The sequence below is a fragment of the Homalodisca vitripennis genome, chromosome 2 (genome assembly GCF_021130785.1).
Source record: "Homalodisca vitripennis isolate AUS2020 chromosome 2, UT_GWSS_2.1, whole genome shotgun sequence".
Taxonomy (NCBI): Eukaryota; Metazoa; Arthropoda; class Insecta; order Hemiptera; family Cicadellidae; genus Homalodisca; species Homalodisca vitripennis.
In genome coordinates, this window is record NC_060208.1 from 41616471 (window position 1) to 41644395 (window position 27925).

The 27925-nt window shown below is 31.4% G+C and overlaps 1 protein-coding gene across 1 annotated transcript in view; it reads right to left on the reverse strand.

Moving 5' to 3' along the window:
• Positions 1-27925, reverse strand: part of LOC124355608 — a 198467-nt gene that overhangs the window by 116719 nt on the left and 53823 nt on the right. Inside the window, exon 2 of the mRNA XM_046806770.1 lies at positions 19680-19794. Coding sequence (XP_046662726.1) covers positions 19680-19794 — 115 coding nt within the window. The remainder of the gene's footprint in view (positions 1-19679; positions 19795-27925) is intronic.

Here is a 27925-nt window from a genome sequence, read left to right on the forward strand (position 1 = left end):
TATATATATATATATATATATATATATATATATATTTTATTGATATGATTAAGGCAAAATCAACTATGGCACCAAAAATACTAAAACCGGAGCAAATTACAATAGCCATAAATATACACTTTTTGATATATTTTCTTGGTCATGACAACAAGGCAAACTTAAAACGGGCATCGGAAATATAATTCACTCGAACCAGAAGTACTCATGCATGTGCAAAAACTACGAAATTGAGTGCGAAGCCGCGGGTAACTGCTACCCTTTAAATGACAAGCACGAGTACTCACACTTCACTGAATACTTTGAATACTTTGCAGCTTGCGTATGAAAATACAGGGTGTCCCATGAAGAAACGGAGAAACTGTCAGGGCTTGTTCTTACGGTGAAAATAATGAAAAAAGTTAATATACACATAGGTCCAGAAACACTTAGATAGCGAGCTATACAGGGTGAAAGATTTCGCCCAGATTTCAGTGCCACCGTTAAAAGGGAGCCCTATTAAATTATTTTGGGCGTTACCCAGGATGTAAAATTTAATGTATATTATGCAAATTGAACTGAAAAATTGAATAAAATTGGTACCAGACCTCTAGCTGCAGTAATCTTTAAGATATCTGAAGAAATACGCAAAATTCGGTGTCCAAAAACAAGTTTCATTTAGGTTTCAAATAGATTAACTTTGTTAAATGTATAACAAACACGTAAAATTCTTTAACAAAACTTGTAAAGAATTAATTTCTTAAGATAATGATGTAAAATAAGCCAATACAAATTATACGTAAACTTTAAGAAAATCAATTTTTAATTAAATAAATAACGTACGAAGAATAGATAAAATCGGTTATACTTTTTTTCTTGCTGAACGTACATGTTTTTATAAACATGTATATTAATCATTTAATTCAATATCGGCAGTTTATAACCTTTAAAACTAAAATTATGTTTACGATTAATTCAGAGACAATTACAAGACCGAAGTAAATCAACAAATTACAAGCTTCTACCTTAAAGGACGAGACCTCTCGGTATAACCCTTCAAAAATAATTGACGATTGAGTGAGAATCTATTTTAGTAACCACTTATGAAGAACAATAATATTCTATAAGAAACATTAGGAACAGGGTTTGGAGTACGCTACACCACGTGTCGCGTAACAGATTTCTCTGAAGTTTGCAAAACTTAAAATCCATGGCTTGTTTCATTTTAGAGATATTTTGTAGATATACAGACAAGCAGTGTTTGCGTCCTCCCGGTGGACAAAAGAGAAATTTTGTATTCCTCCTGAGTGAGGCTTCAATAACGCTTAGCAAAATTCCATGTTCACAAATAGACCTTAAGTTTTTGTCTGTAGAAATTATGTGTCATGTAAAATTTAAAGTTTTCAGACAAAACCTTTTTTGAGATATCGTTTCATATGAGACATTCACTTTTTTTATTTTAAATTAGGTTTCATAGCAGTGTTCAAATAATAAAAGTTTCGGTGAGCTAGAGAGGGCACTACAACGCAAGAGTGCTCTGAAATAAAATCATGTCACGGACTATATAACATTAACTTTCCACTTTATTCTTTTACCTCAATTATGTTGAAAGCTCATATTATCGTATTCGGTTTATTTACAGTTTATTTTATCTTGCTGTTTTCTCGTTACCATTGTGGATACCAATAATACCAGTATCGCCAGTAATAAGTATCGCCAACACGCTAATAGTCCGCCAATAATGCTAAAGAAAATTAATTAGGAACGCAGAAAAGTTTAAGGAGTAATCATCCCATCGAATTTACAATTTTACTGTTCTATGATCTCAAAAAGGGTTTAATACAGATGACAAACAGTATCCTTTTTTGAAGTGGACAGCAAGGTAGATTCCTGAAGTTGAAGATACACGTGTTTCATAATGTTTAGCTCTGAAGTAGCATGAATGTAAAATTTCTAAAAGCTAGAGTTGAATAATAAAAAAAGACTTAAATTGTTAAACTTAGTAAATAAATTCAAGCCACTATTAATTTCTCATGTTTTGTTACAATAAACGCATACTTGTGTGATAACGGTGTTTGTTACACCCTATAAACATAGTATTGTTTTACAGAAATTATAAAGATTTTTCAAAAGGTTAACTGTGAGTAAAACATCAAATATGAACTTTTTGAGGACCGAATGATTACGTTAAAATCTATATATTTTGTCTATGTAATCTATGAATTGAGCATTTGAATCGTTTTGAATATTATATTCTCCCAAGAATTTCTTAAGCTGGAAGAGTGCATTTAAACAATGTTATTTCTCGCTTTAAGACATTCTAAAAAAGAGTTTTTGTTTGTTTGTACACGAAAGTCCTCAGAACCTTTGTAGGTGTCTGTTAAAAACAAATTTATTGATGATTATTTATAAAAAAGGTTTGTGCCAAATTTAAAAAATGGGTTACAATCCAAAAAGATCTTCTAGTTGCTGGAATCAATGTACAGTTCACATTCTCGAGGTTGGATACTACCACCCTGATTATCGCAACAGCTAATTTCCCTGTAGAACACCGCTGATAAAAACTTTGTTTATCTTTTTGTACATTCTGGCCTACATACGAGTCTTTTCCAGACATATACGATTTAGTAACTTTTGTTTAATGGCGGCTACTATCTAAGAAGAATTTCATCATAATCTTCCAACTTATTGATCAGAGGCGGACACAGGAAGTTGATGTAGGTCCTCTTGTCTTCCTTTCATCAGCAGGTTCATTTAAAGATGATGTAATTACATTGTACTCTCTCAGAAGATTAGGATCCTCTTCCGGGTGCTTCTGTTCTTTCCTAGATTCACTTTTACCTGGCCTCCTTATGATTTTGATACCTAATTATATTGTTTCAACTCTCTAAGAATTTTTACAATAAAGACCAGCAATTAAAAGTCTAATCGGTGAAAAAATAATGTTAATTACGTTTCCTATCCTGATGGCTCAATAACGTTTTAAGTGGATATGAACTCTTGGCAGTTCGTATAACATTGCAAAATTATTCACTTCGAAAAAACTCGAATTCGGATCTCTTGCCGGGTGAACATGCTAACTATTTCATCTTAGAGCTATTATGTATTATACTCCTGTGCTTAGTATATAGATGTTCTTGCCAAAACATATCATACGATAAAAGCAAACTAATGTATTGGAGGCCCAAATACCTGAGCAATTTTGTAATAAAAATTGTAATATTTATTACATTTGTATAAATAGTAGTATCTTACATTAATCCCAATAAGGAATAATGAATAAAAGTATTACTTGCAAGGGGATTTGAACCCGGGATTTGATATCTGACTGGATTCGCCGAGAGTATTGCTCAGGCCGCAGCACGGGAAGTCTTTGGGGCTATGATCAATCGTGGAGAGAACTGGTTAACACCACCTGAACGGTGAGAATCCTTAAAATGTTGGTTTGCCAATTTCACAACAGTTCATTATCACCTAGTTCTTTTCCCAAAAAAGAGTGATCCCTGGGAAGGTTGAAGACGTAAATTCTTTCAGAGTACGTTACATGTGGTTCTCTAATCATATCAGATATTGCACGATCAGTTTAACAATAATAGAAAGTCTTAGGCAGTGAGTAGGCACCTTATTGAACCGGCCTGTAACAAATCTTGGAAGTTTTGCTGCTTCTGGAGAAAAAGGATATTTAAGATTCGTAAGGTTGGGAAGTAGGGATCGCCTCCCTCACCCTAGTATAAGTGGAGGGAGAGCTAGCTTTGTTCCAGCCTCTTCCAGTCGTAGCGGGTAGAGGGTAATAATTAATACACCTTTTCCATCTTTAGCAAAATAAAGATGGGTCTTTATTATTGGGGTCTTGTTTTGAACCCTTTCACATTAAGTGATTTTTATTTTATTTTTATTTCCAACTGCAATGCAAATTCGTTTATGATAATATAAATAAATGATACAATAAGTATTTGAAACATGTGGAATTAGAAACGAGTAAAAGATCATAAACTATTATAACAGTGTTCAAGCAGATTGGCAACGAACAAATATCATAGAGATAATTACAATAGAGTTAGTAGAGCAAATAAACTATTAACTAGAAAACGTCTATAACAAGAATAAACTATGACAATTAATGACAATAAATTAACAATAACAATAACTTGCAAGAATAAATTAAAGAGAAAGCAACTATGACTAATGACAAACCAATTTGAACATTATGTAATTTGAGATACCCAGGCGATGAAATCTTGCGATAAATCCAGATTTCAAATAATTTGTTCAATGATGGCTGTATGCAAAGAGATCAGTAGATCTTGTAGTTCCTGGTATCCTCAAGTCGATTCAGCTGTCGCAGCAGGTTGTCTACAAGAACCTCAAGATACCTCCAGCCCATTTTGGAACCAACCATCCTTACAAACCTTCTCTGAATCCTTTCCAGCTTTGTGATACGATGGATGTAATATGGCTTCCAGACCATAGAGGCGTAATCAAGAATAGGACCTAAAAGAGACCTATAGAGGATAAGAATAGACAATTCAGACAAACCACTGGCAACTGCTCGCCAAAGAAAGCCCAACAACTTGCGTGCTCCATTGCAGATTGCCTCACTGTGAAGATCTGAAGTGAGTGTGTCGTTCGAGAACGCCAAGATCCTTCACTAACTCGAAGCGCTGTAAGACTGTGTCTTTGATGGTATAATTAGTCTGGAAGAGTGATTCGCTACGACAGAAGATGAGTTTCATCTAATCTGAGAACCATCCTTCTTAACTATATCTGCCGATCTATTATACCTATATAACTATATACCTCAATATCTCAAAAAATTGTGGTTATTGATTTGCCACTTTTTAACACCCATTGGGTTACCCACATGTAAGTGACACATCGCGTTCTGCTGTACCCTATTAGGGTTTTGTTTTACAAGTTAAATAAATAAGATTTAACTCCTTCTTTAAGTGAAAACTCCTTCTGTTCAAGTTCCGGACATTTTAACAAATGCTGCTCTGATATCATTAACTCTATAATATCTTATAGATGCCATCGATATGAATAATGTGACTTGAAAACTCATTTCATAAATAATGTTACTATTTCGATGATAAAACTAGATCAAAGATTTTAATTTTTAGGCGTTAAGAGATGCGACTTAAAGTAATATTAAAACGAAATCGAATTCTAAGTTAATAAGGCAGATAAATCTAATGAAGTTTCACTCAACCAACGTTGTTATCTTTAAAATGGCGTTCGAGACTTTATAATTTGTCATTAATTTTTGCCACTTATTAAACATTATTTTATTTTATTTTTACAAATAAGTATTTTACAGTTGGATTCAGGTTATTTATCTATCCTTATTGCTATTATTCACTATCAGTCTTATGGTATGGTCTTAGTATATCAATATAACTGATTTTAACATACGAAATATAAAACATAATTTAGACCACAATAAAACAGATATAATATTATATGCAATATATTTCGTTTTCTTAGTAATATCAGAGTAATAAAATTAAGTTATACACATAAAACAAAGATGATCCTGACATTCAGATGTCTCACCATTGAATAGAAAAATACAAGTAACCTGCTAAAAATAACAGAAGCACAATATCAAATAACAAATTTAATTTCTATATACTTTAAACCGTAATTATAGTTTCAAAATTAATGTGAGATATTTTAATATTATATAAAGTTAACGAATTCCAATTATTTCACGCTGCTTGCCATAACTCCAAACTAAAGGATATTTTATTGCTTACAAGGGAAAACGAAGAGTTAGTTTTGCAGCAACGCTAAAATAAATGCAATTTTTTATTTTGAATAGCTAAAATAACATACTGTCTGTCGACCATTTTAGTGAACTGAGCTAATACGGCCATGCCGCAGTTAAAATACGGTAAGGAGAAGTATTGATTGATCATGCACTATATCACATGTTCTAGTGTTTAATAATATGAGAGAGTATATGTGTTTGTGAATTTTACTACACTAAATTGGACTAGGAAAAGAGACTTTTAAGAGATTTATTTATAGAAAATATATCTACTTTCATAAAATTTATTTATTTATTAATTTATTTATTTATTTCATAAGTTATGTTTTTCTAGTTTCCATAGAAAATAAAACATTCTAATAAATTGCATCCTTTTAACCTATGACATTGTACTGATTGTTGCGAGAAAATATTCTCTTGAAGAAATAAAGAAATTCTCTTGAAGAAAAAACTCTTCGAGAAAATAGTTAGGGCTGCGATTACCATTTTTAAGATGTCCATACCAGTTTTCTTGGCTGCTGTAATTTAAAGTAATCGGTTTTAAAAGAGCAAAAACTAAAAAATTAACTTATTTCACATTGTTCTAAAGTTAACGGTTGTGATTTGCTTGAGCAAACGCTCAGAAATGTATCGGGCTCTCATTCACTTCAAACACGAAAATAAAATAATGTGGATTTATTATACGATGGACGTGTTATGATGGGTTTAATATGTAAATACTCCATATTATGTTATTGTGGGTTTAATACCCATTATGTTGGAAACTCAAAATCAACCATTTGTAGACTTATAAACCAGTTTTCAAGGACAATTCAAAATTTGCGTCTGACATGTGACACACTAACTTTATAACTCATACCATAAATGAAATTGTTAATACAAATTTCACAGTTTGTTTTTATATTCACTTATTTCCTATTAAAACTTAGTATTATATCGTCATTTCAGTCCAAGCGCTATATGTTCAGAAACTAATAAAAGTAAAAACTGTCTTTTAGTTTTTATAAAAGAATATTCATTGTACTACAACTAAAATATTGTTTTGAAATCATAATTTTATAAAATGGCATTAATGAAGTAATTACACTTGTTTGTATTCTGAAGTATATTGTAACCACTTAATAAAACTGTATCCTAATAAAGTATCTATATGTATTATATATATATATATATATATATATATATATATATATATATATATATATATATATATATATATCATAATTTTGAAAACAAACTCAGAAATAAACAACCTACTATAAATTACGCTATTCAAAGATAATTATGATAGTTAAAGAAAAAATTAATAAATTAAATTATCGAAAGTAATAAAGTAGTGAAAGAATGGGTGATTATTTCATAAGGAAGGGAGGTCACAGATGGCATGTCAGTCCTCTCAACATTCCTTTGACATTTCCTCAAAATGCCCAACATGCCGAGCATTCCTGCATATCTGGGCGTAGATAATACGTGGGTAACAGGCATTAGTGTCGCCTGGCGCCTGCCTATGCTCTTTGCTGCATTACGCATAAATAAGCCTAAAAGCGTATTTATTACAGAGGCCAATTCAAGCGGTTTGAAAAATCAAATAAACGACTATCGATTTTTGTAGAATAATCATGATTTCGGAGTTTTAGTCTATTCGTATTTAAAACACTCTAATCTATATCAAATCATAATTGTTATTAGTCAATTTACAATAATTGCATGCCTGACATCTATAATTAGACTAAGGTAATTAGGGCCAAACACAGAAGATAATAATAGGATACCAGAGAAATTACAATATATCCTTTTCAATTAATTACAGAGTAGTAATCTATATTCATAAAATTCCCCTATTTCTTCCTAAAAATATTCATGTTATGCTCAGTCCTTAGAGATGATATTTGTCTAGTTGTATAGAAGTTTTATTTTCAAAGAAAGTAGTGTTTAGGGATTGTTAACGTTTCTAAGGATGTATCTGGAGTGTGTCCAAGAATGAAGCGTTACGCTTTAGGAAGAATGAAGATCACAGGAAGTATAAACTATGAAAAGTCAACGTGGTACTTGAAGAAAATTAAATTTGCGCGCTATACACTATATCGCAAACTAAAATGTATGTTTTGCATCTTGTTTAATATTGGAATTCTAATCCGTCTTGTTAAATGGTTGAAAGGAAGTTTTTAATTTGTTTAAAGTATTAAAATAAAAATGTTTCTAAACAAATTAAATAACTATCTGCCGGGAATCGTTGTAAAGCCTTTAAACGGACATCATTGGTGAAGTAATCTTGTATTTTTTTAATCAATTCGGCTGATAAAATTACTTTCTATACATACTTTACTTCGTTTGGGGAAAAAGTAAAACAAAAAACAAATCCCGAAGCTTCTCAAGAGACATAACTCGTCCAACGACGCTTGTAGACTTTAATGGACCCGACAGTGAGGTATCAAGTACCAACACAAACATATCGACTTTCACTTCCTTTCTGTGCTCACATCAGTCCTAACAAGCGGCACACTTTTATGTTGGCGCAATTCCCTTTTTATACCAAACTTTATATGAAACACAGACAGATCTCAATTTTATTTTAACAGGAGTTCAATGTGTTTAGCATTGAGGAAGTATTTATTATAAACGACAAGTTAGGGTACAAATTACAAAACCTCGTATATTTATTTTAACCAAAAATATAAATTAGCCTCCTTTTCTTTATTAAAAGTGCTGATAAATATATACTTAAAATAAATTGTGCTATTTCATTTATTTTACTTGTTAGACAATTAAAATACGAGTATGAGTGTTTGATGCAGGTTACACATATATACACAATCATTAAACTCATCACGTCACATTAATATCTCAGTTTCCACCTTTATTCTTCTTTATCGAGATCTTTAAAACCAAGACAGGGGCTTAAGATTTTAATATCTTAAGTTGCCTCTTACCACAGCTTTTTCTTACGAAAACTCCCTAACCAAAACACCCCTTACCATTAATACCGTATCGGATTGTTTATATAGGATAATGTTAGGCACTATCAACATAATATATCAAATTAACGTACAATTACTACAATTATTGTTTGTGTTCATACTCATTCAAAAAGCAGAAGAAAACAAGACAAATCTTTATTTATATCCCTCTTTTTCTTCTAACTACGCACTCTCTCTTACTAAACGGCGAAAGCTCTTCAATACGTATAATTGTAAAAAAAAACAACACCAATTAAATTATAGGCTTAAATAATAACACGCTATACAAAGTTAGATATATAATAGTTAAAAAAATAAACATCAAATGGAACTTTCCATAATACTTCAAAATATGGAAAGGCATTCGCGGGACTCACCGACAGAAGTGACTACTACTTATGACGGCTGTGTATATGATAAGTGCGTTTGTTAATTATTAAATATTTATTTTTTATACCTTAAAATAATTATTTTATTTATTATTGAGACCAGAAATTCTTTAACATAACTAAGTTTTATTTTTCCTATTAATCACACACACACACATTTGTAGGCCTACACATTTTTGTATTTTTTCATTTCATATATTACAATAGCCACTGGCTTCTAAATATTAAAGTAGTACATTTTTATACGTTTTCGTTGTTATCGTTTATATTATTTTCTATAATTTTTTCAGTATAATTTTTACTACGAACTTTCCGAAATAATTTCTTCAATTTAATTGTATTCTAAAAATGAAATTATGGATTTATAATAACTGTAATAAGAAATAGACATTCTATAATAAATCCTTCTAAATATCTTGTATAAACAGTATCTATTGTAGTTCCATATCTCGTACTTACGTGTTTATCGTATGACATTGTTAAATTTAATTTTTGTCTTAAAATTCAATTAATTGTTTAAACGTTTCTTCAGCAAAAATTGTTTTTGAAATCTGTTTTTAAGTCATTAATTTTTTAAGTGAATGTAAGGTAAGGCTCAATATATAATTAAGTAAAATTTATAATTATAATCACCAGAAAGAACAATCTTCATCCAGGATTGAATTAATCTACGGCTTAGTTAGCTAGAAAATATTTAATAAATTTATTTTTAATCCTTTGTTTTATTTCGTCAAGACGAAAACAGTAGTGACCTGGAATAGGAATTAATATTAACCTTGCTGAAATTCAATTTAAATACTGCTATTAAATGATGCAGTAAGTTAATCAATTTTACATTACATTCATAAAACAAAATATTAGTAATTCGTAGACTGATTTAAACCAGTATTGTACCATACATAATAGTCTTTTGTAATAACTGTTTGGCGTAGGAAGATTTTAGTGTGCTAAAATCAACATAGCTACCACTAGCAGAGTATGAACTGATTTTGTTATTCTAGACAGTTTTAAGTAACCTAACCTGAAAAATTCCAAAGCCAAGGAAAGTATGCAGAAGCAGGGATGCAATATTTCTGACAACATTTACGTCAGTAATGATATGAGTGAACTGATCGTACAGTTAGAAAACAAATCATTGTAAAACACTACTAGATTAAAGAATTGTTTCGTTATTTTCCTTATCATATATAATATTGTATGTTATTGTGTTTTATATTTCCCTTTTAATTTCTCCCAACAGGATTTTTAATAACGTCAACTTTTTTTAGTACAAATCAGATGTTTATATAACACTTTGTTTACGTTTCGTTAAAGCTGTCACTCTTTGAAAGCATGTGCAAAACATACATACATAGCCCGCCAAAATAAGTAGTCACAGTAAGGAGTGACAGTAACCGCTCACTAGCACGCATGGATAGCCACTGATTGAACGAAAAACGCCCTGACAACAACATGGCCGCGATAGTCCCGCCCCTAATGGCTACAGAGCGAACAAGTGTGACGTTCCGTTCCGTGACACGAAACAAACGTTTTCCTTCATGCAAAACATATCGCAATACCACATATATAAAAGTAAAACCTCACGTCCTCCCGTCGGGTTCGGTTTGGTTCTGGGGGGCTACCAATAACTTGTTTATAAACAATAATGCAAACAGATGATTGTTGCGTATGCTGTGGCTAATGTGACCACCGATAAAAACCAACATATTTCAGATTTCAAAATAATGTGAGTGTTTTCAAATATTTACCAGCACCACCACACGCAAATTTTTGTCTGCTTAACAACCGGGACATCCTTTTAAAGTTACTTACCAAACACTCCTGTGGTAAGTGATGGTCACTGGAAAATATTCCAATTCCCTGATAAATATTCAAATAGTTCGAAGTTAAAGGTGCAGTATTTTGATGCTTCTCCACTGTATTTGAAACCGTTTTGTTCCTGTTCATGAGATCGACAACATGATATATATGTATGGAAATCAATTTTAATGCATCTATAATAATTAAACATTTAACTATGGGGTTTTTTTAATTTTTAATAAAAATAATATTACAGTGATAGAAAAAAAGGAGGGCCATGATATGATATAAAAGCTCGTGTCTTAAAGTATCATAGAAACATTTTATTTTCCTGTGGGTAACTATCACAGGAGTAACAATAAAAACAAATGAAACACTTATTTTCAGTAAATGTTCACCATTTTTAAACGGTTACGGTAATTTGCTAAAAGGTTTAGAATGCAAAGACCTTTAAGATGAAAAAGTTTTGAGATTCAAACGTGGGACCTGTATTTGGGACAATCTCTATTTTTACATTGTTTAAAACTTCTAAAGAAGTTCTGTAAGCTAGATATTTGAGACGAGTGGTCTGACACATCAGTACCGTATGTCTCTACAGTTCAAAAAAGATCCACTTGGATGGTTTTTTATCATAGCAATTTACACTTTGTGTCCGGTGTGATTCCACTTGCAACTATCATGGGCTGCGCTCATCTGTTTTATCAAGTTGTATAGACAGAGCGTGTGGTTTTTTAAGTCATAATAGTACCAAATCCTTTGTTTTTGTTCCTTTAGTTACCGTAAAAAAAACTGCCCAAAGTTTTAAAGAAACTAATTTCGACCATACAAAATATACTAACTGGTATGATTTTGTCACTGCTACCATATATAATACAGGTCAGTTAATACTAGTATCATAACTATTTGCAGCACAATATAACAACATTTTGAAATAACTATTGTAAAGTTAGTATCATTTCGGGATAAAATATGTCAACGTGTTATGCTGATATCCAAGCAATACCTCCACTTTCCCCCAAATATGTGCGCTAGGTTTTATATCACTGAGTATCCAATTTCTACAATCCCACACGTAATAGTATCCAAACGTCCAAATATTTTTCACCAAATTTCGCAATTCTAATATTAATAGGATTATAATTTAAAATGAGGTTACTATTTCTATAATATTTATAATAAATAGACCGCTATGAAGAATGTACTATGGGGTGTGGTTAAAAAGTCTGGTGCAATATTTAAACTGAGATGAAAATCTTAATAGTTTGTAGTAAAAATGTGAAAAAGCTACGTAGCTAAACAGTATGATGGTCATTTTGAATAATTTATCAATGAATATCATACTTGTATTAATTAAGTAGTATGAATTACCAAATTTGCCTAAAGTTAAAGTAGGAATTTATAAAAGAAACATAGGCTAATTACTAAAAAACATTATTTATTATTATGGAACTACATATGCATGTCTGTTTGGATCGGGCAATAAGAAATTTATTAGAATTATAAGAAGCGAGCCTTTGTAAAAAGGAGATTTGTTCATCATGACGGTTACCTTGAATAAAATGGAAACAACACGGTTTGATTGGATTTGTTTGGTACGCGGTCATCCAATCATGTTACGGAAAAATGGTGTAACCTTTGTTGGAGTTTGGGATGATAAATGTTTAAAGTAAGAGGGCCACATTTTTGGGTTTTACATGAAAAATAACAAATATGTATTATTTGAGAATTTCAATAAAAAATTGAATTTTCTTTTAAAGTGGAAAATGTAAATGTCAAGTTATAGTTTTGTTAATACCATTAGAAGTGATTTATTCATGTTTTTCAGCTCTAATTTCAAGAGGCCGTACTGAATGTATATAAGGAGTTTGGTGCATTTTTAAATTGTGCTTTAATCAATTATCAGAAAATGCGTTTGTTTGTTTAAAAATGTACATTTTAATTGTCATTCAATAATACACTGTGTTTTAAAACTTTAAATTAGTAAGTGCTAATTTTGGTATTTTATTATAAAATAATGAAAATTTCGTTTGCTGCCTTTTAGTTATTAAAATTATACCTGCCTAATATTTATTTAAATTATTCATCAAACATAGATATCGGCATAACTTATATCAGGAAACAAAGTTGTCAAATAAAACATTACTTTACCTTACTTTTAAAAATGGTGTAACTAGCAAAATCTAGAGAACTGAAAACAAATTTTAAACAGTTTAAACCGAATTCCTAGTTAATGACGAGTTCCTATTATAATGCTGGTTGTATTAAAGAGGGAAAAGAAAATACTGAAAAGTCTGAAGTTTACAAAAGTATTTTAACATTTACAGTGGTTGAATCAATACTAGTACTAATGTAAAAAATTATAATAAATATATTATACGTAGACCATTAATAATTAGTATTTGAGAACGGTAAGTAATCTACCAACCATCGTTATTTTGGAATGAGCAACGGTTTTCCAATTATTCTTAAAGTTATTTACTACTTGAAGTTACTGACAGATCATTTAATATTCAACCAAATGTCACTGGATTTTGTAAATACGTTGATGATACTCAAGAGATCATCCCGGTAGGGTTCATACTTACCAGTATAACCTTCACTGGTTACAGTAAAACACTTACATCTGACAAACCCTCGGTTGTCTAGGAGTATCACATCAATAGTCGTAAATGTAGAGATACTTAGAGAAAAGTGTTGATCGATAGGTCTACCGCGAAAGATGGCTGTTGTAGTGGGTGGAGCTCCCTCGGTATTAAAGGTACTTGTTAGCCTACACATGAACAGCACTCTCTGTTCCCTGGAAGAGGTTAGGACATAATTAACCTCCTCTTCTTCCTCGACGACATGACTGAGATAGTACCCGCTGTCCCTCCTCATTGTGAACGTTAGATGGAATCTCAATAGGAAGAGATTCAAACTCCCAAACCTACCTATCCTAAATTATGTCACTCCGGAAGTAGGCATAATGAGATATTTCCCCCAACTTTCCTTCTTTTTAACAGGAAATATCTCTGTTTCTATTTAACCAATTAGTAGATCACGCCATAAGGATGTATGCCATGTTAATTCATTGCGCTAAAACTGCTTCACTTTCCGGTTTAGACTCACTGACTCAGTGATATATATTCAATGATTTCCCGCTTGGGGAGATTTTTAATGGCCATCACTCATCGGAACGGAATGATAGAGACCTTTAAAAAGGTATTTCCTACGCCATCCCTGTTAAACTGTGGAATAAAAGAGGGACACGTGGAACCACATTTAATAGCTACTAGTAAATGTTTGAAATGCAGGCCAGTCGTATGATAGTTTCGGAGTTTGAGACAAACTGTTTGAGATGAGCAGCTGAGATACAATGTTATAACTAACTAAAACCCCCAATTAGAAGTTGAGAAAAATGTTTTCCACAGATGGAAGTGAACGCTGATGAAGTTCATTTTTATGTATAACACGCTGCGCTCTTACTTTGCCACCCCCGTTTCAACATCAGCCAAGAAGAACGCCGATTACATTCGTAGCTAGTTACAATTGTCTTGCAAGAATGATATAAACAGTTTCGGAGGTATGAGACAAACTGTTTGAGATGAACAGTTGAGATACAATATTAGAACTAACTAAAAGAGCCAATTAGAAGTTGAGTGAGATGTCTCAGACAGATAGAAGTGAACACTGATGAAGTCATTTCTATGTATAACACGCTGTGCTCTTACTTTGACACCCACGTTTCAACATCATCCGAGAAGAACGCCGATTACATTTGTAGGTAGTTACAATTTGTCTTTCATGAGCCATAATATTAACAGTTTTTGACTCAAAGTATGTGTTTTTTCTAATAGTATAAAAACTAAATTCTAAACAATTCAATTGATGTCATTTGTGTTTTACTCATTGCGCAATTTTGTTTTGAACTGTCAGAGGTTTATCTGACGGCAATTGCATATTTGATTAAGAGCAGCCTACTAAACGTTTTATGGGGAAAGGACCAAACCGATTTGTAAACGTTTATATTTATCTGCTGGGGTATTGAACCCGTAACCTCTCAGCTAGAAGGCCTTACTCCGATAACTGTGAAGGTCTTATTCCATTCAAATATGTAGTATTCTTAAACTAATAATTGTAACCAATCCTGGTTATTTCAAGAGTCATGGTGGTAATAACAATATCTTGTACATGTTCTGTGTCAAAGTCACTTTTCAATGTTGTAACGACGAATACTTAAATTATTTACAATAAACGAGACGTATACAATAATATCGTCAATTTAATGCAGGTAGTATTCTGATTCAGTAATGTTACCTTACTAAATTCCATTCATTCGCGATTTTTAAACTGACATCTTATTACTAAATATCATCTCAATCATAGAAAATCATAGATCGTTGTTTTCTTACAAACATAAGGTTTCATGGCCATATAGCATATTAGATTGAATAATCCATTTAAAAAAATTTTTGTATTTCTATGATACGAAATAAGATTTAAGGTATAAATTAAAGAAAATATTAATTTTAATTTACTTAAGTATTATTCATAAATGAATGACCAAAGAACAGTGTATACAGTGCAGATGAATTAACAATACGGTAGTATAGATGTTTATTTTTCATCGATATAAATTGCGTGTTGTTGTAAGGTTAAGATTCGTTCCGAACGGAGTTGGTGGTTTGGTCTATACATAATTCAGTAGTCTCCGAACACGGGAAAGTACCAACAGCCTCCATTGAATGCCACAATGGCTAGGAGCTGTGTGTTTCTGTATCACCTCAGAATGGTATTCTTGAACAAAATGGAATAAGTGGAATACCATATAGACTATGTTATGGTCGGTGAATAAATTAATGATACGTTGTAAATCTTGTTTGGTAGAAAATTGAATGTTTGATTGAAAGTACAAAATATTTTAAGGCAAACATGTCCAAACCGATTTTTATTTTTATTTTCTTGTTGATAATGTGATTCAGGATTTATGAGTTACATCGAAAAGGGGCTATTTTTTATAATCCAGGCAATATCCAAATCTCTCAACAAAATAAGTATGCTTGTACTAAATCTTTTGTAAATGCACAAAACTATTATACTTCAATTTCTCTTAAGTAGAATTGACAGACATCTGTCCATTTAAGTTAATTCTGTTCCTGGCAGCCATTATCCTTTTTGCCAATCAGGATCAACAGAGCAACACTTTATATAAATATCGAGTGAAGAGAACCTCCCATGCGGTATGTATAATGACCATGCAAATTAACAGTACCTATTTTTCTCCTCATATCTCCTCAATTTGGCCGCAGAGAACTCAATAAAGTTATTTTAAACTTTGCATCAAAAGGGGCCTAATTTGAATGATAGGTGTAATTTTGGAAAACTTAAAAATAAACGTGGCTCGTGCGATGCTTTATTCTTAAGGTAACATTACACTTAACATTTTGGCGTATATAAAATTTAATTGTTTTAAGGGGATTCACCACTGAAAACATACTTTTTTAAATACACAATAAAAATAGCTGAACCATTTTTTTCTAGTGTGTAGTAGGCTAAAAAAAAAAAATACAAAAATATAAAACGGCCAAATAGTTGTCACATACAGCCTACAGCGAATAAAAACAGGGGCTTTTCGCGTTTTTCAGATCATATTTAAAAATTGATATATCTAAGAAACTATCCAACATATTGCACTACTCATGGTCTAATTTTGAATATATGGATCTATTCTAAATATTTAGGTAGATTTATCATGGTAGCATTAGTCGTTTTAATAAAATAATTTAGTAAACTTTAGACTTTAAAAAAAAACAAACATGCATATATATAAAATTATGTTTCTATTCATCATATATACCTAAAACTCTAATTCTACCTAAATATTTAGAAAAAGATCTACTTAATATGTGGTAAAAATATGAACTTTCTATCTCAATTAGTTCCCCAAGATATATCGATTTTTGTCTGAAAATTTATTGAAATTCAAACTTTCGGAAAACTGCAATAGAAAGTAAACGTAGGTTCAACACTAATATATCACGTATATTTTTTTAGTTTATGGTTCTGAAATAAATTTACACAATATATTAGTGTCAAAAGGTTGTATTATACATCAATATTAGGTCATATTATTATGTCAGTGTTCAATAAAATATACATATATAATATACACATTGTAAAATAAAACAGAGGTGATAGATTGCAGGTTGCACCTCATACCGCTTTGCAATATTGGCCTTATTTCTTCTAGCAACATTTTTTTTTTTTGTATTCTTGACTCTTCCCATATTTTATGGCATAAAAATGAACAACTAAACTTCACTCAAAACAAACAGCCTGTCAACAGTAGAATGACAGATGACAGAACACAAATTGTTTTGTTTTTATTCTATTACTACTTCTTCTTCTTCTTCAGCATAGAGTAATGAAAATAAAACAGTACAATGAATTGATATGCGTAATAAACTAGATTTAAATATCTGTTTACATATTTATAATGAAATATATAAAAGAAATTATGATGTTTTTAGTACAAATAAATTCTATAAAAAAATGTGAATTTTGTTTTGACATTGACGCGCGCTTTGCAAAAAACGTTATTTTTTTACTTAGGGTTAAAATATAGGTCTTAGGATATTTTTGTTCAGTAGTTCCAAATGACAAAAATATGACAAAAAAAACTTATTTTGAAAATTTTCATATTTTTCATTATTTTCAGTGGTGAATCCCTTGAGCCGTATTCGCAAGTTGTTACGACACGTTTATAAGGGTTTATGAAGTAAATATTGTATTATAAGTACTAGTAGCACGGTGGAGCAACTGAGTTTTCTACACATGACGTAGCTATGGGGTCAAGTATGTGGCAGCAACAGACCTCTCACGCTGCACTAAGCGGAAGGCGAACTGGAGTTAAACTGAACATTCGCATTGAATCAACCCTCCCCACCATAGCTACGCTATGTGTAGATAACTCGATTGTTCCACCGTCCTTTGAATCGTATCTAAAACATCATAGTGCACTCGATTGTGCACCTGATGGACCAATGAAAACATCTCTTCATCTAGATTACATTTGATTATTTTGTAATCATTTCTGATGTCGATACTATGTAAGGAGTTCGATTTGACTGCTTTTTATCCTTTCAGACCTTTTTTCGTTTAAATGTTGTTATTAACTAACTATGAAAGACGTGAAAGGATAACACGATTTCGGATATTCGCCAAAAGGTACAAAATCTTACAAAAGGAAAACACAACTTTCGATTATTGAAATTTATCCGCTTCGTATGGTGGGGGTATGTATTAATACACACTAAAATAAAGAACAGAAGAAGAAAAGAGGGAAAGAAAATGTCTCAAACATACCCAAAAGCTGCTTGGAGTATTGAAGTCACGAGTACGAGAATCACAATGACACATCACACCAACACCGGCAAAAGTAGGATACTAACGAAACGTTGTGTTATATTTATTGTAACGTGTAACATCGTAACGATGGCAAATGCCCTAAATCCTGTCATCTTTTTCAGACTAACTCCAAATTCCAGCACAATGGCTAGAAACCATATTCCGCTGCACAATACGGAAGGTGAACTAGAGCTCACACTCAACATTCACAATGATTCTCTAGTAATAATTTTTTATTAAGACGTTAAAACAGAATTTCTATTTTTTACTCTTCCTAATTATGCCATTAAAAAAGTGTATGAATATTAATGTACTTGGACTTTCCCTCGATTCTACACCCATACGGGAGCCTCTATTTTGATCCTCTTTGCAAAAACTCTCAAGTTTAGTATATATATTTTAAGAAAATTAAATTGCTGTGTCGGCTCTTACATATTAATCGTTGCGTATTACGGTCTGTTCTCTTTTTATACGGCACTCGGCTTTGAATGCAAAGCAGCTATTAACGTATATAATTTACAGAAACATTAAATCGAGTTTTTGAAGAACTTAAAAATACACCGTTGTATAAAACTAACTTTGTAAGACTCATACTCTAACCTCTGCGTATATTCTACATGCCCTATCCTATGTAACAGTAAATTTAGAACAATTAAATATTGCAAGTTTCTCACAACAAGTTACAAATAAACTAAATATTACAACTCTTCACCACAGAATTTATAACATCATTAATAGTAGTAGTTACCAACAATTGCAGTTCATTGATAACCTTCCTCATCATTTTGGGCTTTTTCCAAGGGATAAATTTTAATGATTTCTTAAGTATTGTTAAAACTTTTTATTACATACAAATATATTTTAAATAATGATGATGAACGGTTTTTTACATGTTTAAAATGATGTTATATTTCAGTGATAAGGTACCCTTATGCTAAAAGGAAATAAGTTTAGAAGGCTCGCGTCATTTACATGTTCTTACAAGTTTCTTCATAGCTTGCAAGATTTCTTGAAGGAAGACGTACAAAGATGCTACAAATACTCGTACATGATAACGTCGTATCAATAAAAGTGAGTACGTACACAAACACCACATCTAAGCCCACATCTTTAGAACCCACTAATATGTTATTTATCTCTTTTAAAGTTTCAGTATTCTGAATATTCACAAATATTACGTATATCAAAGTACCAAAAATTTATGAGTCGCCTTATAAACTAACTTCTAAAGGAATTATGCAACTAGAGTTTAATATTTTGAGAATACAGCCACACAATATCTACTTTCGGAAGAGTCCCCCTCCCGCTCCAGTTCTAGTAAATACTTTGACATAGTTTATCAACTAATTCTTACTGCTTTGTATTCGAGTTCAAAATTAAAATTGACTTTAGTATCCTTACCTTGATGTTGGGCGTTCATAAGACCGGATGACAAGGTCTGGCGCACTTTGCTCAGCACAGTCCCCGTCTCCATGTCCGCTCCCGGTCCCGCCGCCCCCTCGTTCGTAGCCACCATCTGTAACCACCCCCGATCATATGAGCATCGCTACTCTTTATGATACAGCATTCCAAAAATTGAGAGCAAATTAGCACTGTATAAAAGTTTAAACTTTTTAATTTTTTTTATTTTTGTTATTGATTGAGAAATCTTCCCAACATGGAAATTGATCGTCAGTCGTGCAAGTTTTGGTGGAGGTCGTAAACTAAGGTAGCATAGGGGTTAAAAGTATGAAACAATAATTTTTTCTACGATCATTTTTACCTAGACACATTAAAAATAAACGGTCAGGCACATAAATAAATGTTACATAAGTGTCAACTAAATGTACTATACAAACCCTTCAGTAAGATGCGCCTTCCATTATCGTTATTCACTTGAACGAGTAATAAAACTATATTTTTTCCGTCGGTAATTTTTGAGTGTATCAAGCTAAAATCAGAGAATGAAATATCGTTTCATATTTCTTAACCTATTGATAAACTTCAATTTCGACCTCCACTAGAGTTAACGCGGCTGACAATTTCAATTTCTTTCTTAAGGTAAAATTCTGTATCGATTTGAACGAAAACTTAGTTTTTTCTTAATCGTACATGGTATGAATTGTCTCTAGACTCCTACACTGTACTATCTCTGTTTTATATAATTTCTGGGTATTTTTATTTCCAGTTGTTCTGTTTGATAAAGTTCAAATGCACTCCCTCTGTTTTTGCTGTATTTAGCTATAACAATAAATTGCGGTAAACTTCATAAGCTTTATTACCGATTCAAGATAACTCAAGAAATAGAAGAACTTTCAAATGCAAAACTTATTAGGTAGAATTGAATTTGAACGGCTGGTTAGATTAAATAGTACAATTGGTTTTAGGAAAACTCAAAATAACAAATACTGCTATCAACCAACCAATGAATTTATCAAAGCATTCTTAATATTCAACATGAGAACTAGCCATATTAAAGTACAACTTTACTAAAACAGTTAAAACACAGAGGACTAACATACGACACATGGAGAGAGCAACAGCCGTGTAAGGATGTAAGGAGAACATGGAGGCATCAGTTGCTCCAGACCCTTTCCCTAGATTAGCAAGGAATTTTTCAGGACATAAATCCCATCTCCGCGCTCCCAGCAGCCTTATTTCATAAACCAGCTTTCAATTAGCTCATTTCAGATTTCTCCCGTCTACCAGATTCTACTTTCCCATTATAACACGTCCTTAAAATAAATAACCTACAAGGCTGCATTTAATTTATAATAAACATTTGTATTGTCAGAGAGGAATGCTTTAAATCGTGGCTGCTAATAACTTTGAACATCGTTTTGGGTTTCACATACAATTTTGTGAGCTGTATAATTGTATGATATATAATTTTAAATTAATATACATAGTATTTAATATTCTATATTATGTGTAAGCTACGTAATGAAAAAGTGTAACATAATATATTAGAACATAGTTTATTGATAGGTTCAGAAACGCAGACTGTGTATTATACATTATCAGTTAGCCACTGCTTCGCACACAATTTGTAGACTTTGCACGTATATGAGCACTTATGGTTAGAGTGATTTATACTTCCGACGCTAATGTAGGATTTCTCTTTTTGTCTCGATTAAGAAGATATGTCAAAAAATGTATTTTTGCCACTGTAATTTATTCAGGTCTTAGTATATATTTACCATATTTGCTTTTGTTTTGTTTCTTCAGAAGACTACTTCTGTCAAAGGCCAACTAAGATTTGTTTTTATAACAGTCTTTAAATTTATAGTACAATTTAGATAGTAACTGCCTTTGATTACAGACAAAGCGTTACAGTACTAGCCAACCATTGCAAACTTAATATTTGATAAAATGTATAGTTAAAGTTAATTTTTATCAATATTTTTAATTTTCTTATCTGGATATTTTCTTGCTCTGTGATCAACTGTGTGTAACAGAAAAGGTGTGTGTGTGTTGTGTGTGTGATCTAACTTATGTCTATGTGTGTGTGTGTGTGTGTGTGTGTGTGTGTGTGTGTGTGTGTGTGTGTGTGTGTGTGTGGTGTGTGTGTGTGTGTGTGTGTGTGTGTGTGTGTGTGTGTGTGTGTGTGTGTTGTGTGTGTGTGTGTGTGTGTGTGTGTGTGTGTGTGTGTGTGTGTGTGTGTGTGTGTGTGTGTGTGTGTGTGTGTGTGTGTGTGTGTGTGTGTGTGTGTGATTCTCTTCTTACCAGCTAATACTGCAGTTCTCGCTTATTAACAATGCAAGTTATACAGTGTTGTGTTCAGTACTATTAAGAAACATTTTTATACACATGTTAACGCTGAAATTAAATTCTAACAATACATTTTTACGCAGGTTTATTGCTGTTTTAGTCCCTCTCTTGCACTTAAGATAGTAATAATAATATTCTTTATTACGTGAAACAATTACAAAATTGCATGTCATGCGTCAACTTAACTATATAAAATACATAACTACATCAGATAAATGATCTTGGTTAAGGTAAATACAAACAAAAGAATACAATTCTTCAATGCATTATTTACAGTTCAAGATAAAATACTGCAAACCATATGAAAAATACTATACTCTGTACAGATAACTATGGACCTTAGAGGATCATAAATCGTTTATCACTAAATACAAACTCAACTGGCCACCGTGCGTAAGTGTGATATGTATAGCAGTGGAATTATGAATTTAATATTCGTATAAATTTCAAAGACAGCCTCTATGCTCTAGGTAAATGCTATATCTAGATTAATTTGATTAATTTTGTCATAAATATGCAAGTGTAATAATAATAGTTTCACCGATTCTAATTTTAATTAATAAAGCTTACCCGGGCTCTATAGAAATATAGTTGATGATTCATCTCATAGCCGCCCAACCAATGTTTAGAATGTTTATATCAGTAACTACTCTTCCTGGCGGAGTATAAGAACATTTGCTTACATACAATACAACACACTCAATAGATGAGAATATGTTTTTATCTGAGTTTATATAAAATATATCATGTGGTTCCCGCATTGATAACACAGGATTGATGGTCATTCTGCATTCTGCAGCAGTTTGGAAAAAGTCCGGAAGCATCCTGGCAGACAAATCGACTCGTACAAGAAGACTAAATACGAAACGTACTGCAATCTTCTGCTGTGGATTCGGCTCATTTATTCATTGTTTATGATGTTTTCGTTTGCGAGGAAGCAGTAATATAGTGTTGACGAAAATATTGACTGGAGCAGCTGCAACTTTGGTGGAAAGGCAAATAAAATATGCTTATGAAAGGAAGAGAATATTCGGACTGTATTTTCGTAGTGACCACGCAGTCTTCTGTGAAACGTGAAACGAAGAACTTAGACCTCTAAGAATGATTTTGTACCACGCTCAGAGCAGTTTGAATCGTGGAAAGCAGTCTCAAATAGGTGCTTTCCAATTCCACCAGAAATTACTCCACCAAGGGTTCTCTGAATTTTAATGGGCGGTGAGAAGTGGGAAAATGGCGCATTTTTTGGCGTCCAACTTTTGTAAATGCCTTACTGACAATTAATTATTTTTATGACTTCAATTTTGTAATTTATATAGTTTTGCTAATATTCTATGTCGTTTATGCAGTGCACATGTCAATGCATATTATCAATGTCCTTGCTTAGGTTTTCCACTTAAAATGATTTGTTAAAACTTATCTGTTTATAGCAAGAAATGATTAACTGATACGTTCTACATAGAAATGGAACGGTAACTATTGCCTGTATTGCACAATGAAAGACTTGTTTTCCCATGAATGTTTTACTTTTGTTTTACCATGTAATTACTTTGAACGTATCGTATATCCTTGTTGAACCGTGTATTTGAGGTTTCTAAAATATGGCAATACGGTATTTATATAAAAATAACCTAGTTTAACAACTCAAGTATATCAGATTATCCTCCTAGGAAATTTTTTACCTGCGAGGTTTCATTCAAGTGCAAAAGAGAATGAAGGGCATCGGATTAGTCCGGCTGACCTCTCAACCATGCCAATCCAGTGTTCTGCTGATCGGTTGACCTACTCCAAGCAAGTCAGCTACTCTTCGTAATCGTGAAGGAAACATTGTGAAACTTTGATTATCGCTTTTGTGCTGGAACGTATACGAAATGTATTCTTTTATACTTGTTAAAAATAATTTCCATTTTATAATTTTGCAATTACGAAGTTAATAAATTTGATTTTTAAACTTTTCTCTTTTGTATTCAATGAAAACTCAATGAAAAATGATTGGAGATCTTCTCTAAAAATTTATCACATAAACCACTGAGATGGAGTGAATTTCCATGGCAAAGTTTCTAATACATAGCGAAAGTGAAAGTGTTTTACAAATTGTTAAGTATGAAGATAGAATATTAATTTTCCCTAGTACTCGTTCTTGTACATTGAAGAATCTGGTTAAAACACTGTGTTCAAGAAAAATATGATTAGTGCATAGAGACTGTTCACAGTTTAGTTTCCAATAAAGATTGAAATAGCTTTCGTGTAAAGTGGATATGCTCACTTTAAAATATTGGTTTTCTCTTATCACCATTAACAGTAACTACTTTCATAACATAGTATTTATTACGATAGTGATTTGATAAGGCTATAATAAAAGCAAAAACTAAGATAAATATTGATATTGGGACAAACAGTAAAACTATTTATGTTCCTATTTGGAAATGATAATAAAGAAAAACACATAATACAGATGGAAAATCGTCATAGTATAAACATTTAATACAGTTAATTAACACATTGTTTCAGTTGTAAAAAATAATTATTGAGAGGATTGTAACCAATGCTTGCTAGAAGCTGATTTCTGATTTAACATTATTATTGAAATACATTTATCAGAGGGAAATATGTTTTGCTTCATAACATCCCATTTCAATCTAACTTTTTCATCCCTTTTCCTAAAGAAATAAATTACAATTAAAAATAACTAATATTAATTATTTTCATAAATATGATAGTTAAGGATTATATTAGTGTATAAAAAATAATTTTATACAGTGATTTTTCTTTATTTTGTTCTCTTAGGACAAGAAGCTTATAAATTGCACCTAGTCCTATAAGGACTTCTGCGCTGCTTCCGGAGTGACAGGATATTCTGGATGGGTAATTTTGGGGGTAGGGGCCGCCTCCTTTCAAGATCCATAATGAAGAATTCAAGGCACTAAACTCAAGTCATGTCCCTTCGACAGAAGGGGAAGACAGCTCTGAACCAGCCTCTCTAGTCAAAGGAGGCAGGGAGTGGCACACCCTTATGTCTAGGCTAGCAAGAACCTTTCACCCTTAGGGAAAGAACCTTACTAACTCCCCTCCCGCAGTAGACTAGATCTATTAAACTACCCTTGCATCCCAGAACTTCGAAACTTGCATTTAGTGATGCGCCGGTCCTGAACATCGAGAGGGTTGCCCATATTTAAGAGACATATCGGTTTTTACTTTGTCGAGTGTGGGTTCAACTGGAAGGTATAAGCCAGCCAGAAGTGACCCCTGCTGGGTAAGGTTCTTCAGTGATTGATTGTAGTACTTTTAAAAAACAAATCTTCAGGCTCAGTTGGAAGAAACAGGTCGAATTTGTAATAGCTGATATATAATGAAAGTATTCTCGTGCGATATATTTACTTAAAATCTCAAAACTCTTTTGATAAAAAATGTGTTTATAACAAACAGTTCAAGTTATGTTATAACCACAGATTTTTATAGGTTCATAAATAAATTTAATAAAGATTTGTGTTTCAACAGCCACCACAATGGAACGAAATAACATATAAAGCAAGCCAATGAATTTACATAATATATGGACTAGTTATTTACAAGATAATCTTTTTACAAAGTTTGAACCTGTTTTAGCATTTATGACTCCGGTTCTTGTCGGATTTACATCCAATCAGTATCTCGAAAACTACCAAATGTATGTATGCACAAATGTATGTTTAATTACCAAATGTCTATTATATTTGTTATCAGTATACCAGAAAACTGTGTTTGTTTTTTAAGGTTCATAATAACGGAGTTGTGATTTTTGTTTAAGGTTTGAATGGCCGTCATATTGAAACAAAACTGGGACTCGAACCCAGATGTTACGATAGCCGTTTATATAAATTTAATTAATATTAAATAAATTCGATTGACAGGTATTTGGTCTCCGATCATACTTTAGTGTGATTTAGTGGTATCATACTCGCCCGGAAGTGAAGATCTGGGTTAGAGTCCCGACGATTCAATCTTTAATAGGAGTAAATTAGGCTTTCATCTGTTTATACAAATTTAATGAATGATATATATTATGTTACATAATAATCATTTTCTATAGTGATTGACCATAGTACCTTTAATAGTAAAATGTATAATAAAAGAAACCGTCTTTCCGGTTCAGTCGGAAGAAGCAGGTAGATTGCATAACAGCTGATATATAATTCCATTATTCTCATGCGTTTTGTGCACTTAATTTTTGTAAACGCATTCGAAATACAAAATATTATATAGTACAAACAAGTAGATAATCTAATGACACTCCTAGGAAACGTTTATGGGGACAGCATACAATTTAAAATCTCTGTACAAACACCATAAATAAATCTGTAAATAAACAGAAAATCTTATTGTTCAGATCTGCGCTACTTGAGAGAAAAATCCAAAATTAATATAAAAACTTCCAAAATGAATATAAATTCTCTTAATAAGTAAGAAAAAAAATTCCCAAATGAAAACAATTATGTTTCAAATAATAAAAATCTCTAATTGAATAATAATGTATTAAAAATCTTTAAATAACAAAATTAATTTTAAAACATTTTTTACTTTTAATTACTATTTTTTAATTTTAAATTTGTAATTTTTTAATCACATATTTAATTCTTTATCGTTAAAAATTCTATTATTATCTATTTATTAATTAAGTGCACATTTAAACCTATAATTCTGAAATAACTATTATGTATCTCACATTTCTTATTTTCTTATAATTTAATTAATTACTCACATTATTTAAATCTTACTTTTCAAAAATCAATTTAATCTTCTGAGAATTCAATTTATTAACAAAAAATCTTTAACACACAAATATAATTTCAAAAATGTGTAATTTAAAATTTACACACTTTAAATCTTGAATTTAAGTATTCAAAATGTTTAAGCACAAATTGATTCGTTTCATTTTTTAAATGTAATATAATAAAGTCATATTAAAATCAAATGTAATATTCAAAAAAGTAACAAATAATAACAACAGGTAATATCTTCACGTAACAAATATGCTTATTTACACCAAAAATATGTTTTATTATTTAAATAGAATATTGATATTGCAGAGCCATCATAAGATAATCTGAAGTGTTCATTATTTAATATGTATTATATAATAAATTTTGTTTTATTCTTGTCAGTTTCTCAAACAATACAAATTTACTTTTTTAATAAACTAAATATATTTTCTAAATATTTGCTCCTATGTTATCACATTTATAATATTTGCTGATAATTTATCCATCAATATAATATTCTTTTACAAATTAAAAGAGAAATGATATAGTTTGATTTCTCATTGTATAATCAAAAAGTTTATACTACCATGAGGACAGTTGTAATAGGCTGGGTATGTATACAAAATTTATCTAAAATCTTTATTATTAAATTTTTAAATTTTGCATTATATGTTTTAATCGATTTCTCACGATAAAAGTAAGTAAACCCAGCCTATTGCAATTGTCCTCATAGCAGTATAAACGTTTTAAATATATTATATTTTACTATTATTTTATATATATATATATATATATATATATATATATATATATATGAGTAGGCCATTTTCAACTTATACATTGGCACTAATCTAATTCAATTTTAATTTGGACTGATTCACATGCAAATATAAATAGCTCAGATTGATTCACATTGGTTGAATAGCTTGAGTTATAGGCGTACAGAATATGAATATGTAAGTACATATAAATATCCGAGTCTACCAACCACTACTACAGGTATTTAATAATGTAAATCAAACCTTTATAGGAGATACATAAATTATTAAGGTGTATGTTTCTTTAATAAATTAACTAGAGCCCAAAATTGATACTAAGATAAAAGTGTGTCTCTGATAGTTTCATAAGATTAACGACAATTTTGTATTTTATGACTCCACT